At 48.2% G+C, this 15,119-nt stretch overlaps 2 protein-coding genes across 4 annotated transcripts; one reads left to right on the plus strand and one right to left on the minus strand.

Moving 5' to 3' along the window:
- Nucleotides 1-1,749: 1,749 nt before the first annotated feature.
- LOC109754089 (uncharacterized) lies at nucleotides 1,750-5,051 on the minus strand. 2 transcript variants are annotated; one of them, XM_020313016.4, is made up of 2 exons: nucleotides 4,881-5,051; nucleotides 1,750-2,854 (listed from the first exon to the last, which is right to left on the minus strand). In XM_020313016.4, the coding sequence occupies exon 2, from the start codon at nucleotides 2,805-2,807 to the stop codon at nucleotides 2,025-2,027; it is 783 nt and encodes a 260-aa protein (XP_020168605.1). In that variant the 5' UTR covers nucleotides 2,808-2,854; nucleotides 4,881-5,051; the 3' UTR covers nucleotides 1,750-2,024. The 2 variants fall into 2 exon arrangements, with proteins under 2 accessions (XP_020168605.1, XP_020168606.1); XM_020313017.4 differs by having other exon boundaries at nucleotides 1,750-2,846; nucleotides 4,881-5,046.
- A 7,545-nt stretch (nucleotides 5,052-12,596) lies between these two features.
- Nucleotides 12,597-14,564, plus strand: LOC109754095 (uncharacterized). Of its 2 annotated transcripts, none has more exons than XM_020313023.3 (3): nucleotides 12,597-12,896; nucleotides 12,977-13,534; nucleotides 14,117-14,564. In XM_020313023.3, exons 1-3 carry the CDS (start codon nucleotides 12,622-12,624, stop codon nucleotides 14,250-14,252), a joined length of 969 nt encoding a protein of 322 aa, XP_020168612.1. In that variant the 5' UTR covers nucleotides 12,597-12,621; the 3' UTR covers nucleotides 14,253-14,564. The 2 variants fall into 2 exon arrangements, with proteins under 2 accessions (XP_020168612.1, XP_073352967.1); XM_073496866.1 differs by having other exon boundaries at nucleotides 12,977-13,521.
- Nucleotides 14,565-15,119: the final 555 nt, after the last annotated feature.

Genomic DNA, 15,119 nt, shown 5'->3' on the forward strand with positions numbered 1-15,119 from the left:
CCCTCAAAGCTCTGCTGGATAGTGAGTTCGTGGGACGTCACCGAGCTGAACGTGTGCTGAACTCGGAGGTGCCGTGTGTTCGGTACTTGGATCGGTCGGATCGTGAAGACGTATGACTACATCAACTGCGTTATCATAACGCTTCCGCTTACGGTCTACGAGGGTACGTAGACAACACTCTCCCATCTCGTTGCTATGCATCACCATGATCTTGCGTGTGCGTAGGAAATTTTATGAAATTACTGCGTTACCCTACAAGAAGCACTACACAAGCCAGAATGTGCTTGCTGCTGTTGACTTTGATCTAAAGTTCACATATGTGTTGGCTGGCTGGGAGGGGTTAGCGCATGATGCTAACATTCTCACTGACAGCATGAGTCGACCTGATGGGATCAACATCCCCGACGACAAGTTCTACCTTGGAGATGCTGGCTATGCACGTCGGTCGGGTATTCTTCCACCCTTCAAGAAAACTAGGTACCATCTCAATGAGTTCTCTGGTAGGAACTATCATAGGACTGCATAGGAGCTGTTTAATCTCAGACACTCCAGCCTTAGAGTAACTGTTGAGAGGGCATTTGGAGATCTGAAGAATAGGTTTAAGATTCTGGATCAGAAGCCATTCCACCCATACTCCACTCAGGTTAAGCTTGTTCTTCCTTATTGCATTCTGCATAACTGGATCCTCCAGTGGGGCTTTGATGAACACGTGCCTGAGGAGGAAGAGGTCGAGCCTGACAATGTTGTTAGCTCCGGCCATGGTGTCGAGGCATTTGACAATGACGCCTGGAAAAACAAAAGGTTGGAGTGGGCAGAGGCAATGTGGCTTAACAGACAGTGCAGGATTTGAAGAAGAGGAGGAGGAAGAAGAAGCAGCAGCAGCAGAAGCAGAAGAAGAGGAAGATGAAGAGGATGATCTATTAGCAGCAACATCGATGAACTATCCCCTATTTAGCCAATGGCTCTTAATAATTTGAACTGTCGTTTGATAGTAGTTAGGATGAACTGTCATTTGTTTAACTAGCTTGCACTACATGTTCAGATTATGTGTGGTAAGCTCACCACTAGTTAGAAGTGGTGACAACACCTTATGCAGGTTGCAACCAAACACCATGTCATATGTGCGCCTAATGCAATACGGGCAACCAAACGCCGGGTCAAAAATGATTGTCTCATGCAACTAAGGTACATGCAGGTAACCAAACTATGTGCATCCGATGTCTTTTTGCCTGCATCCACTCAAACCGGCTCAGTAGAGCCGGGCTCGCCGGGCCAGGCTCGATTGGCAATGTAACCAAACACGCCCCTAGTTGCGTAGCAGATCCGTAATCTTATCAGCGTGTTATTGGTTCTTCGTGCTTTCTACGAGCCAAAGCATGTGTAGCTGCATATCCAAACAAAAACATGTGTAGCGGCCGGACCGCACACGCTGGGACAGGGCGGATGGATTTGCAATTCAGTGTAGGCGTTCTCCGCAACAGACTGGTCGAAGGCGAGGGTATTCGTCAGGGCCAAGGACCGTGGCCAACATGCCGATCCGGCCCAAGCTTATAAAGCGTTAGTAAACTTGATGAATAGCAATGCCAACGCCATGTTTGGTTGGGCAAGTCCGAGAAGGCGGACGTCTACTGCACCACACTTCGACATGCGGATGCTATGTCCCAAACGAAGAATCGGTACCAAAATGTAAACAACTGTATGAGAACATCGCAACGCGAGCATTCCCGAAAGAGCGGCAAAACATGGTAAAACACCTGACCATAACACCTGACCATAACAAAAGGAAAATTACAAAGGTTGGGCCACTCATGAACAAGAACAACATTTCAATGAGCAGACAGTTACAGCAAACCACAGCCTCAAAAGGCCAGAGCAGAAAAGGGGGGAAAAACAAGGAGCAGAAAAGGGCAATCTATACAGTGGCCATAACAGCAAAGCGGTGCCATGGATGGAACAGATATCCAAGCTTTGTTTCACCGTCACAAAGCTACATAAACTGTACTTACATTTCAGAACAGCACGGCTCAAGTGAATATCTCTCTCACGAGCCAGTCCAAGGTTGGATAAGCAAAGTAGAGGATCAGAAACGACGGCAGCGCAAACAAAAACGTGACAAGGACGTACAGGAGCAGAACCGCAGTGCTGGCAGGGACGGCGTAGAGAACTATTAGGAGGAACATTATCACGAGCGGGAACTTGGCCGTCAGCTGCACGAAGCACACCATGAGCTTTTGGAGAGACACGCTGGCAGTGTTGGGGGTGTTGGCAGCGGCATTTCTATCTCTGGCAGACGAGGAGGTCTCTGCTCGTGCCGTGGGGGTTCTTCGGTGGTGTTGACTGGAACTGGTGCCACCACTGGACGGACATACTGATTGGCGCTCTTCATGACCAGAGGAATGGAACTTTGCTCTGTCACCATTCATGCTCTCAACCATCCACAGCAGAAAGTAGTTCTTGCGTGGGAACTTGAGGTTGCCCTTGTACACCAGCCGGAAAGATAATAGGTTGCACCAAGGACACGAGACAAAGAGAGGCAGCTGGATAGGAAGGGTTGGGAACTTGACAACAGCCCACTGAAGGCCCAAGATGCAGTTCTTGCACATTGTGTGACCACACCACAAGACATAAGGAACGTTCTCTACGATGTTGAAGGATTCGCAGCATATTGGGCATTCAAGGCCTTCCTCTCGACTTGCACATGAAGAACCATCGTCATCAGAGCAATCATGATTGGATAGGCTGCCTTTTGATGGTTGTACCTTTTTCTTTATGCTTCCAGCTATGGCATTTGATGCAAAACTCCACATGTTGAGTGAGGAAGAGCTGGTACACTATGTTTTGTGCATCTGCAGTCCTGATGTACAGCAAAAAATCAGAATGCCTCACAAGCAAACAATACCATACCTAGGGAATACCAATTTCTCCAGTAAAACTGACCAGAACTATTTATGTTGAGCGAAAAGTGAAATGCTCTCATCACAAATGAAATAAAGCCAGCAGTCCATAAAAACATCAAGTAAACAACCAATTGACAAGACAGGCAATGAGTCATATTTATTACATAATCATGTTTATTTTTTAAAACAATAATACAGTTTCCCTGTGCATTAGCTATTTCAGAAACCACATAACAAACACAGAAATGCTGAGAGTGCCAAGCGATGTTACTGACTGCATATGTACCTACTTTAGTCGAGAGGAGAGATTAATGATGCGTGGCCTAGTTGATTAGGTAGCGATTTTCTCAGTCGGCTTTGTAGCTACACTAAGTAAGTATTAATTTGTACAGATTTTCCAGTACATATAGCACTTCTCTAATAAAAAAAGCTAATAAATAAATTGACAATAACTGTGGTATCTAAAGAAGGTGAGAAACTCGGCAAGCAGGAATTCATCCATGAAAGTTACTGTAAACATTCTTACTGCTGGGAACTTATCGTGAAGGAGCATCATTCAATAGTTTTAGATAAGAACTGTTTAGACAAACTACATGTATGTTATCACATTAGACCTGCAGTTGCTTTTCAAACAGTTAGTTATCACTAACGTAACATATAAACTAGAAGAAACTACCCTAGAGTTACAAAATCATGGTAAATTAACTGAGGAGATCTACTATGGCCTATGGGTTATGTAAGAAATCATCTGAGCTTACTGCACACTAATGGAAAATAAATATTATCAACACATTGTTTTAATCCGCTCGGTAAAGCCTACAGAGGACTAGCTGCACATTAAGGACTCCTTTGGATCCTAGGCAAGAATAGTTATAGCCTTGCCGGGCAAGGCTAGGTGTTTGGAACTGTTCAAATATCTTAGCTTTTGTGGGCCAGCTAGCTTGGGTGGGCTATAAAAACCTTGCTAGATCAGGAGAACCAAATAGGCTCGCTTCCGGCGGCAAACTTTTCGCACAGAAAAACCAACGACCCACTCCTGACAACAGTTTCACAGGGCAAGGCTGGTAGGCAAAAGAACCAAAGCAAAAGCTGGCTAGCTGAGCTATTGCCCAACTTAACATCCCTAAATAGAACTATGGGAGGATCAAATAAATCCTACAAAGTCTACACATGGCTTACTCATCATTTAATAGTTGCAATAAGAAGAATGCTTATAGTGGTCAAAAGAAAACATCGCTTCTTCTGAACATAAATTACAAAACGTAGGACTACCAAGTCTAGTTCAGCCCAATTGATGAAAGCAATAACAGGTTCTGAGTTGATGCTAATACGCCAAATTGAGCTATTTAATTGTATCGCAGTGAACACAGCAATTCTTAAGCAAAGAGATGTGATTTCTTGTTTTCAACAAACTTTGGAAATAAAATAGTCATTCACATCATGACAGGTTCACAATCATACAATATCCAGAGCCTAATGAAACCTATGACTCCTCAAACAGGTTCAGTTAGAAATAGTTTCTAGCAGACTCGACTCAGCCCTGCTTAGATAATCGAGTCTATATATTCCCTACCTTCTACGAGTAGAAAATGTCATCAGACCCATAAATCCTAAGAAGTTATCAGTCACACAATTCCCATGGAATTACAACATTATCCCGCCTACTGGTTACTCCTCGGCTTCAGGCTACAAACCATCTGTCCTTATCATCGTGCAAGGCATAGAGATTTCACTAACCATCGTTTTATAATATATTTTTTCCCAATCCGACATTTCGTGCCTACAAACAGCCATGGAAATCCCCAAATCGGCGAGGTCTCCACCCCAAGCGCCCTACGGTAAAAGGAGGACCAAAAGCCACGGCCCAACCACGCATCTGGTCACGAGAGACTCCGTAACATCACGAACGCGCAGGCAGGAACCGGAAACGAATCGGGACAGATCGCTAGGGGGGATTAGAGGCAGGGGGACTCAGCAGCTTACCGAAGATGGCCCGGATCTCTGTCGGCGCGACGCAGGGCGGGCGGGGGACTCTGCGGGAGGCCGGTTCCGGTGTGCTAGAAGGCGGTCATCTCGGCGGCGGCCGCCGCGTCGAGGGGGTCGCGACAAGAGTGGGGAGTGGCGGTCGGGTGGAGACGATGGGAGAGGGGTGGGGGAGGAAGATGACCGTCCCACCTGTTGTTGATTTCGGTTTCTTTCTCCCGTACGTTCGTGTGACTCGCTAGGGCGCAGTGTATCTGGCCCGATCGTTTTTCTTTGGATGGCTCGGATGACGCCACGTTTGTCTCTAGAGAGGAACTTGTTCCTCTGTTGTTTATCTATCTTAGGCCTAGTTTGGCAACAACGTTTTCTCAAAACCATGGTATTCCAAAACCTAAGTATTACAATACATGGGCAATAAATACTTCAGTTTCTAAAAAGCATAGTTTTTTTTTCAGTTTTGATAAAACTGCCGAGGTGTTTGGCAAGTAGCAATTTTTCTCAGTTTTCTTTGGTTTGCATCAACTGTTACGTTGTTGCATGCATATTCAGCTACAGTCAGGGATCAGCTTGTAGTAATAGCCACCGTATGCATTCAGTCTTGGACGAGCATGTTCTCCTAGATGCTAAGATCTGTAGTAGAGTTATCTCTTGTAATCAATCAAAGACCGAGGTAGTTAACACATGCACTGAAGGTCGACGTTTGCAGCTCGTGTACGTGTACGTCCACCTCTAACCGGCCGGACGTATCGATGGGCTAGCTATCGATTTATGCATCACAGGCATTAATGGCCAGAAGTTGGACACAAGAGAGACCAAGCAGCCAACGCTTTCTCGGTTTTAAAAAAAGAGGTCAGTGCCTCTTTTTTATATACAACAAAAAATACCACAGTTTTAGAGATACCACGGTTTGTTGAACTGCAGTATTTTTTCATTCAAACGGCTCAAAGTATTGAATACCAAAGTTTTTTCAAAAACCACGGTATTCTAAAAAACCACAAAAATACTTTGGCTTCCAAACGCACTCAGCTTGCTATGGGAAAACTTAGTGATCAGATGATGAATGAATAAATAAAGATAAGTATGGCGAGTTGTCCAAAAGCATAATCATTGGCGGTGCACCCATGCTGTAGATACGTCTCATTTTCTTCGAGAAGGAAAAAGGAAGATATGTCGTGTCACGCCTTTTGCTCTTGACGAAAAGTCCCAATCCAAATCATGCAAGACCTCCTCCAACAAATTGGAAGTTGGTGTATGAAGGCTCTATTGTGGTACTGAGTTGTTAGGGCATCTCTAAGTCGATCCTTAAAAATTAACCGCAGAGTAAATCTTAGTGAAGTAAATTTACCTCACTAAGTTTTGGTTGGACCTAGGCGAACTCATAAATTTAGTCAAGTATAAAAAGAATGCGGTGCAAAAGAACACAAGGTCAATTCAAACAAGTACTTATTTAACATACTAACTGAAGTTCGGTGCCGATTCAAAATCTATACCTACTAATAAAGGGAATAGTGCTTCTGGACGTCTGTCGATAATTTTATAGAAACCCCCTATAGTTCTTGATATTCTACCTATGGTCCCTTTTTAAGTGAGAAAACGTTTCGTTCAGATTGTTTCCAAAACACCCCTGTAGTATTTGATATTCAACCTGTGGCCCTTTTTTAAGTGGCACCAGAAAACTGTTCGCTGTTTTGTGAAAACACCCTAATATTTGTTTAATCAACCCACATTTTCATATCATATGTATTTAAAAATTGTCATATCTTTAAACTGTAACTCCAAATTTAACCAAATTTAACAAGTTATGTATGAAATTTGATTAAAAATGTATAGAATCTAAATATGATGTTATTTTACATTTTAGCTATTTTTAAAATGCTATTTAGGGTGGAACCTTTATCAGCAATGTACGATCCGTCTTTCTTTCGTATCGGTGCAGATTCAGATTGGAAATAAACACCTCAACAAAACTAGATTGGAGATGAAATAAACCATTTATAACCACGCATGCACGCATCGGCAAAATTTCGCAGGGGGGCAAAAGAAAGCAGATTTCTCATCTTATGCCGAGAGAGTGATGCTTTAGGATTGACCAGTGTGAGCAGTAGGGTCACCGTCGGCAAGGAAGGGAAGGAGAATAAGCGGCAACGCATATAGGATGCCATGTTAAAATAAAGAACATGGACCTATTGGGGGTCCCCAATCATGGTTGTTGGGCTAGGGCGTGTGTTATTTTTTTCTCGCATTGCAGCGCACAGACACTCTTGATAATATTTTACAATGTCATTAACTGAAACTTAGTTTGAGCTTACTAATTTAACCGAAAATAAACCAAAAACTTACTATTTTTAATCGTTGTCGGATTCTTCCGCGACAACTTTCCATGCGGCTCTGGACAGACCACTCATCATGGGGTCAGGCCCGCTGCCGTCGTTTGGGTCGTCGAAGATGCTGCCGCCATCAAAGATGATGGTCCTGCACCGGACGCCAACGTCATCGTAGATGTTTTCCCCTATGTTGCCTCCGCTGCCTCAGTCCCCTTCGCCTTCTTCATCGGACGACAGGGCGATGACCTCGGTTCTATCGGCGGCGCTCCGCCTCGACTTGGTTCGGGTAGCACCGATGGAGCTCCGACATGTACAGCTCGCTGACAACCTCGGTCATGTGTCGCTCACGGGCTTCTCTTCCCTCCCGGCGCTCGCGAGCATTGGCCACCCTCCGGTCCAACAATGGCTCGGGGGCGGCAGATAGCCGTTGGGGAAGTTTCGGCGGCCGACGTTGTCATACAAGTGCATCGACTTGATGTCGTATGCACTCGCTGCAGCTTCCGCCGAGTGGAAATTGTCGAACCAATGGGTTTTCCCAGTGTCTCGGTCGGTAGTTTGCCCCGGCGGCAGGAGGTCGGGGAACCCCAGCGCGGCGCGAGAGGAGGTACGGGAAGATTAGGCGCCGCCGGCGCGGGAGGAGGTGGCCGCGCGGGGTCGATCCGCCGGCTAGGCGCTGCGGATGGGCGACGGCGAGCGGCGCCGGTGAAAGGATCAAGAAGAGGTGTCCAGAGGGGGGTGATTAGACCCTCAACAAGCAAAAATAGCAGTTTTTAAGTTCTTTAAGTAGAGGTGGAGTTTTAGTACAAGTTTAAGCATTCATAATACATTTCAAGCAAGCATGGCAAGAGTATATGAGCAGCGGAAAGTAAAATATGCAATTTGCAAGAAAGTAAAGGGATAGGATTGGAGTGTGCAAACGCAATTGGAGACACGAAGATTTTTGGCATGGTTCCGATAGGTGGTGCTATTGTACATTCACGTTGGTGGAGACTTCAACCGACGAACGGTAACGATTGCGCGAGTCCACGGAGGGCTCCACCCACGAAGGGTCCATGAAGAAGCAACCTTGTCTATCCCACCATGGCCATCGCCCACGAAGGACTTGCCTCACTAGGGTAGATCTTCACGAAGTAGGCGATCTCCTTGCCCTTACAAACTCCTTGGTTCAACTCCACAATCTTGACGGAGGCTCCCAAGTGACACCTAACCAATCTAGGAGACACTGTTGGAAATATGCCCTAGAGGCAATAATAAAATGGTTATTATTATATTTCCTTGTTCATGATAATTGTCTATTATTCATGCTATAATTGTGTTATCCGGAAATCGTAATACATGTGTAAATACATAGACCACAACATGTCCCTAGTGAGCCTCTAGTTGACTAGCTCGTTGATCAACGGATAGTCATGGTTTCCTGACTATGGACATTGGATGTCATTGATAACGGGATCACATCATTAGGAGAATGATGTGATGGACAAGACCCAATCCTAAGCATAGCACAAAGATCGTGTAGTTCGTTTGCTAGAGCTTTTTCAATGTCAAGTATCATTTCCTTAGACCATGAGATCGTGCAACTCCCGGATGCCGTAGGACTGCTTTGGGTGTGCCAAACGTCACAACGTAACTGGGTGACTATAAAGGTGCACTACGGGTATCTCCGAAAGTGTCTGTTGGGTTGGCACGGATCGAGACTGGGATTTGTCACTCCGTATGACGGAGAGGTATCTCTGGGCCCACTCGGTAATGCATCATCATAATGAGCTCAATGTGACTAAGGAGTTAGTCACGGGATCATGCATTACGGTACGAGTAAAGTGACTTGCCGGTAACGAGATTGAACAAGGTATTGGGATACCGACGATCGAATCTCGGGCAAGTAACATACCGATTGACAAAGGGAATTGTATACGGGATTGATTGAATCCTCGACATCGTGGTTCATCCGGTGAGATCATCGTGGAACATGTGGGAGCCAACATGGGTATCCAGATCCCGCTGTTGGTTATTGACCGGAGAGGCATCTCAGTCATGTCTGCATGTCTCCCGAACCCGTAGGGTCTACACACTTAAGGTTCGATGACGCTAGGGTTGTAGAGATATTAGTATGCGGAAACCCGAAAGTTGTTTGGAGTCCTGGATGAGATCCCGGACGTCACGAGGAGTTCCGGAATGGTCCGGAGGTGAAGAATTATATATAGGAAGTCCAGTTTCGGCCACCGGGAAAGTTTTGGGGGTTATCGGTATTGTACCGGGACCACCGGAAGGGTCCCGGGGGTCCACCGGGTGGGGCCACCTGTCCCGGAGGGCCCCATGGGCTGAAGTGGGAGGGGAACCAGCCCCTAGTGGGCTGGTGCGCCCCCCATGGGCCTCCCCCTACGCCTAGGGTTGGAAACCCTGGGGGTGGGGGGCGCCCCACCTGACTTGGGGGGGAAGTTCCCCCCCCTTGGCCGCCGCCCCCCCATAGATGGGATCCCAGGGCCGGCGCCCCCCCAGGGGGCCTATATAAGGGGGGAGGGAGGGCTACTGTACCCTAGCTCCTGGCGCCTCCCTCTCCCTCCCGTGACACCTCTCTCTCTCGCTTGCGCTTGGCGAAGCCCTGCCGGGATTCCCCGCTACTTCCACCACCACGCCGTCGTGCTGCTGGATCTCCATCAACCTCTCCTTCCCCCTTGCTGGATCAAGAAGGAGGAGACGTCGCTGCTCCGTACGTGTGTTGAACGCGGAGGTGCCGTTCGTTCGGCACTCGGTCATCGGTGATTTGGATCACGACGAGTACGACTCCATCAACCCCGTTCACTTGAACGCTTCCGCTCGCGATCTACAAGGGTATGTAGATGCACTCCTTTTCCCTCGTTGCTAGTAAACTCCAAAGATGGATCTTGGTGATGCGTAGAAAATTTTAAAATTCTGCAACGATCCCCAACAGACACCACTCTCCAAAAGGTAATAGATGGTGTGTTGATGATGAACTCCTTGCTCTTGTGTTTCAAATGATAGTCTCCCTAACACTCAACTCTCTCTCACACAGATTTGGCTATGGTGGAAAGATGATTTGAGTGGAAAGCAACTTGGGGAAGGCTAGAGATCAAGATTCTTGTGGTTGGATTGGAATGTCTTGGTCTCAACACATGAATAGGTGGTTCTCTCTTAGAAAATGAGTAGTGGAAGTGTAGGCACGTTCTGATGGCTCTCTCTTAAATAGAGAAGGGGGTTGAGGGGTATATATAGCCTCCACACAAAATCTAACCGTTCCACACATTTGACCCAACTCGGTCAGACCGAATAGGTGAACTCGGTGAGACCGATTCAGTTCAAAATGTGAAAGTTAGGATTTTCGGTGGGACCAACATGATCAACTCGGTGGCACCGATGTGCTAGGGTTAGGGCAAAACCTCATCTTGATGTGACCGATTGCATGAACTCGGTGGGACCGATTTCAGCAATGAGTAAACAGAGAGTTGGTCAGGCAAACTCCGTGGAACCGATTGCTTATTTCGGTGAGACCGACATAATTATAACAGGCAACAGAGAGTTTGCAAGGCCATCTCGGTGAGACCGAGATCCTATCGGTGAGATCGAATTGATTAGAGTTTCTGGCAGTGGCTATGTCAAGTGAACTCGGTGGTGCCGGATGAATCAAATCGGTAGGGCCGAGTTTGACTTTAGGTTTTTGACGTATATGGATATGAGAAAGTGGTTGAGGGCTTTGGAGCATATCACTAAGCACTTCGAGCAAGTAGACCATTAAGCAACACCTCATCCCCTTTTAATAGTATTGGCTTTTCCTATGGACTCAATGTGATCTTGGATCACTAAAATAGAAATGAAGAGTCTTGAGCTTTTGCCAATCTTTGTCCTTAGCACCTTGAAGGGATTCCACATCCTCTTGTCCATGCCACGCCTTTGTTGAACTTTCTGAAATATACTAGATGAAAATATCAGTCCAACAAAAGATATGTTGACATTAATTACCAAAATCACCCAGGGAGCACCTGTGCTTTCAGCCGGCAGGATCCAGCCATGGGAGGAGACACCTGGTGGTGGATTTGGGCGGTCAGACGGTGGAGAGAGTGTTGGGTCGGGTTTATTGGGCGGTCGAGCGGGCAAGTATATTTACTCTTCGGCGGCTGCGAGGAGTATTTTTTTTGCTCCCTTATACGATTTAGGAGTTCGACAAGGTCCCGGTTAGAGGAGTAAACCGGATTTGTACTCCTCTAACCGGTTTTAGGGGATTGGCTAAAGATGCCCTTAGTTAAACCTATGAAGTCAGCTTCTCACGTAGCATCCATATACGATCAATTGCCGCTTGTGCTGACAATCACGTGGAGCTGGGCACCGACTGGTCGTGCCACTGCTAGAACTGACTGTTGCCCGCCTTTCCGTCGCCTGCAACTCTGCCAGCCGTGGCATCGCCACCGCCTCCCCTTTGCTGCATGCGGCCACCGCCACTCCCTCCGTCATTGACAATCACATCGTCGTCACCGTCGTTGCCGCATTGTACAACCACACCGCCCGTCGGCGCGCCACACCACCATGCTGCCTTGTCGTAGAATGTTGTCAGTAGGTCGTGCTAGCGCCCGCAATACTGCCCCCGCCGGAGCTCCGTATTTGTGTTCATTGCACACGAGAGTGGGAGAGAGAGAGGTGGGGGTACATATGTTAGTCTACATATAGGCCTATAGGGGGTATATTGGGGGTCTGCTGCAACAACGCTTTAAAGCCAATAAGCAATTATAAAGGAAGATTTTTTGAAAAGTTGTTGGTGCTGCAACAACGCTTTAAACGCAATAAGCAATTGTAAAGGAAGATTTTTGAAAATCCGTTGGAGATGCTCCAACATGCACGCACATTCACCTCTATAAATATACGCAGGCAGTCACATGTATCTCTTTTTTGCAAATCAATCACATCCTACCCTTATCAGCGCCACTTAAAGACTTGATCGGCAGATTTTGTTATTAACAAAATCATCACAGACACCTCATAACAGACGGTCACGTCATACAAAAAGACTGAAATAAATACAAAAATACGCGCACACCCGTGTTAAGTCTAACACTTAACTCGGATGAGTTGGTTCTAGCATGAAGAACCGTAGCTAACCAACAAACCTATGCTTAATTCGCTCGTGTCATGCCATTTGCTCATGACAAAAAAATTGTCCCGATCAAAATCATGCAAGGCCACCTCTTAATAATAAATGGGCAGTTGGTGACTTGGTGTATGAAGGCTCTAGATAGTGTAGTAGGTGTCTGCAGGAGAGAGGACGAACTGGACGCAGCGGCAGCTGCACGGCCGGTCACGCGCGGCGTGGTGATGCGTGCTGTCTGATTAACAAAATGGGTAAAGTGGAGATACAACGCCTGATACATGCAATACCCTGTCGCACGTCGGTATCGTGGGGTCGGGCCATGGTACTCATCCGTCAGAGAAAAGTGGGCGTACTGCGCAGGACGTACCATGTGGGGGCGTTGGTTTCCTGTACCGCGGGGCCGGCGACCCGGACTACTGGACTGGTGGCGACAAGGATTAGGTGCATGTGCTTCTTCTCGCACGAGTCCATTTCCCGTTCATTGCCGGGAGACGAACAAGGTGAGCCGCGACAGCAGCCGGTGTGCTTCCTCCTCCCCCTGGATCTGCTCATGCCGTTCCCCGGAGCAACTACCTCGGCAGCGTTGGCCTCTGGGTTAGTGAATCCCTCCATATCTAGTTGTTATTGGTCAAAATCTAGATCTAATGAGCTCGCCCCGGTCCCCGGTGCTGCAGATCTATCTTGGCTGCTAGGGGTGCAGGTGCGCACGACGCGCCGTGCGTTATGGGCGGCGGCGCCGACGTTGTGCCCGATTCGGCCATTGGCTCGTCGGATCCGGCCGTCGGCCCGGTCTCGCCGGACGTGCCTGAGTTGGATCAAGGGGTGGGCTTGGCTGATGGCGAATTTTCCGGGGCATCCTGCAAGACCTTCAGCTCTGGAGGCGGGGATGTGGCGTCGGGATTGGCGACTCCAGCCGGCGTCTCGCACAACTCCGCCCAGTCCAGCGGCTGCAGTGGCCCGGCGGATTCGTGCACGACATTCAGTTCAGGGGGCGTGGTCCAGCCGTCGGGATTGGCGACTCCAGCCGTCGTCTCGCACAACTCCGTCCAGTCCAGCGGCAGCAGTGGTGCGGCGGATTCGTGCACGACATTCAGTTCTGGAGGCATGGTCCTGCCGTCGGCACGGGTCGGCGACGGGACGCCGGCCGTCGTCTCGAGCTGCGCCGTGCAGTCCGCACGTCACAGCGGCCCAGCTTCGGCGAACACCACCATCCGCGTAGGTTGGAAGCGCAGGTACATTACCAATTTTGCTGTCGCCTGGGGCAAATGTGTATTTCCTTGATAGCATTCATACGAGCCGATGAGAGGAAGTTTCATTAGTTTAGGCGAATTGCGTATAAAAAAATGGTGGTCGATCATCCCTTGCTGAAAAGTTCTTACTGCTTTCCCTTAATCCCTACCCGTTCGTTCGATTTTGGTGAAAAAACCCAGTTTACGTCCCGTCGACATAGAATGATTGAATTGCTGCTACTGGGGACTAGTTGACTTGTATGGTTAGGTTACTTTGTCCATAATTTTCAGTCCGTAAGCTCACTATCCATTGGCATGCTGTCATTATTTAGTGTTCAAACAAATGCAAGTGGGATGGTGTGCTTAGTGCAATCCAATCCATAGAAGTTTGCTGACTTTTTCTTTCACCAGTCTGAATGTATGGTATGGGGGAGAAATAAGTCTGAATCAATCCTGCCGGAAAAGGGTCCTAGAATCGATTTTGTAATTATGAAATCGTGTTGCAGCAGTTTGGGCTCTTTTAAATCATGCTTTTCATCGTAGTTAGTTTTCGTAACTAATTTGGTTGTGCTTTTCAAAATGCAGGCCAAGAGGTCCTAGTGCTCCAGACGAGAGGGCTGTAGTAGCTGATCGTGTGCCGCCACTGGAAGCTGCTATTCGAGGGTTCGCTGATAGGGGGACTGAGGTGGTCGTGAACCCGCAGCGAACACCGGCGCTGTAGGAGCGTCACTGCCCACCGACTGCCTTGGCGAGCAGCAGGAGGAGCGTGAACAAGCAAATCATCATGGTGTTCCTGGTTGCGATGCGTACATCCTCCATGGCCCCGCCGATACCGAACATCACGTTGGTCCCTCCTCCGGCAGCCTTGATGAGAAGGTTGATGCCAACACCTGTGATGAAGAACGCGTACTGGTCCTCCCACAACCAGAAGTCGCACAGGCCTCCGTCCTGCGTCAGTTCAAAAACTGTACGATGAACAAGAGAACGCAAAGCAAAACGCCGGATACTGCAGCAAGTGGGGCACTTGTAGAAACGGACGCCGGGGTTCCGGTCTGTCGCACCGCGGGCACAGGATCAATGGTGGGGGGGGGGGGGGGGGGGGGGGGGGGGGGGGGGGCGGAGACGACGCGCAGAAGATGAGTTCTGGGACATCACGGCGTCGTCGATGGATCGAGGCAACTAGTTGTGCTTGTAGGCTAGTTCGAACGAGAAAGTCCAAAAAGATCGGTACTGCGACAACGACTGGTGCATGGGCCTTAAATACGTGCATATGTGGTAAAGTGTTTACGTAATACAGTGTTCGTCGCAACGGTAATATTGTGTACTTCATTCTGCGCGTGCACAGTGCTCCGCAGGTGTGCGCCAGACGTCTGTCAGTGCCCGGTACACCAAATACAGCAAATACGAACCAGAACGCCCGCTCTCGCCGCTATATACGCCAAGTAGCACATGCAGCTGATCCAAATACTTTGTGACTTGCTCGCCAGTGTGGAGGTTGCTAGACCTGGTTTGGGCAGGTCGATTGCTTGCCTCTTGACGGGGACACCAATAAGGGGCAAAGGAAAGAGTGGCGCCATGGGCAAGGCGT

Source organism: Aegilops tauschii, chromosome 4, assembly GCF_002575655.3.
Source record: "Aegilops tauschii subsp. strangulata cultivar AL8/78 chromosome 4, Aet v6.0, whole genome shotgun sequence".
In the NCBI taxonomy this organism is placed as follows: Eukaryota; Viridiplantae; Streptophyta; class Magnoliopsida; order Poales; family Poaceae; genus Aegilops; species Aegilops tauschii.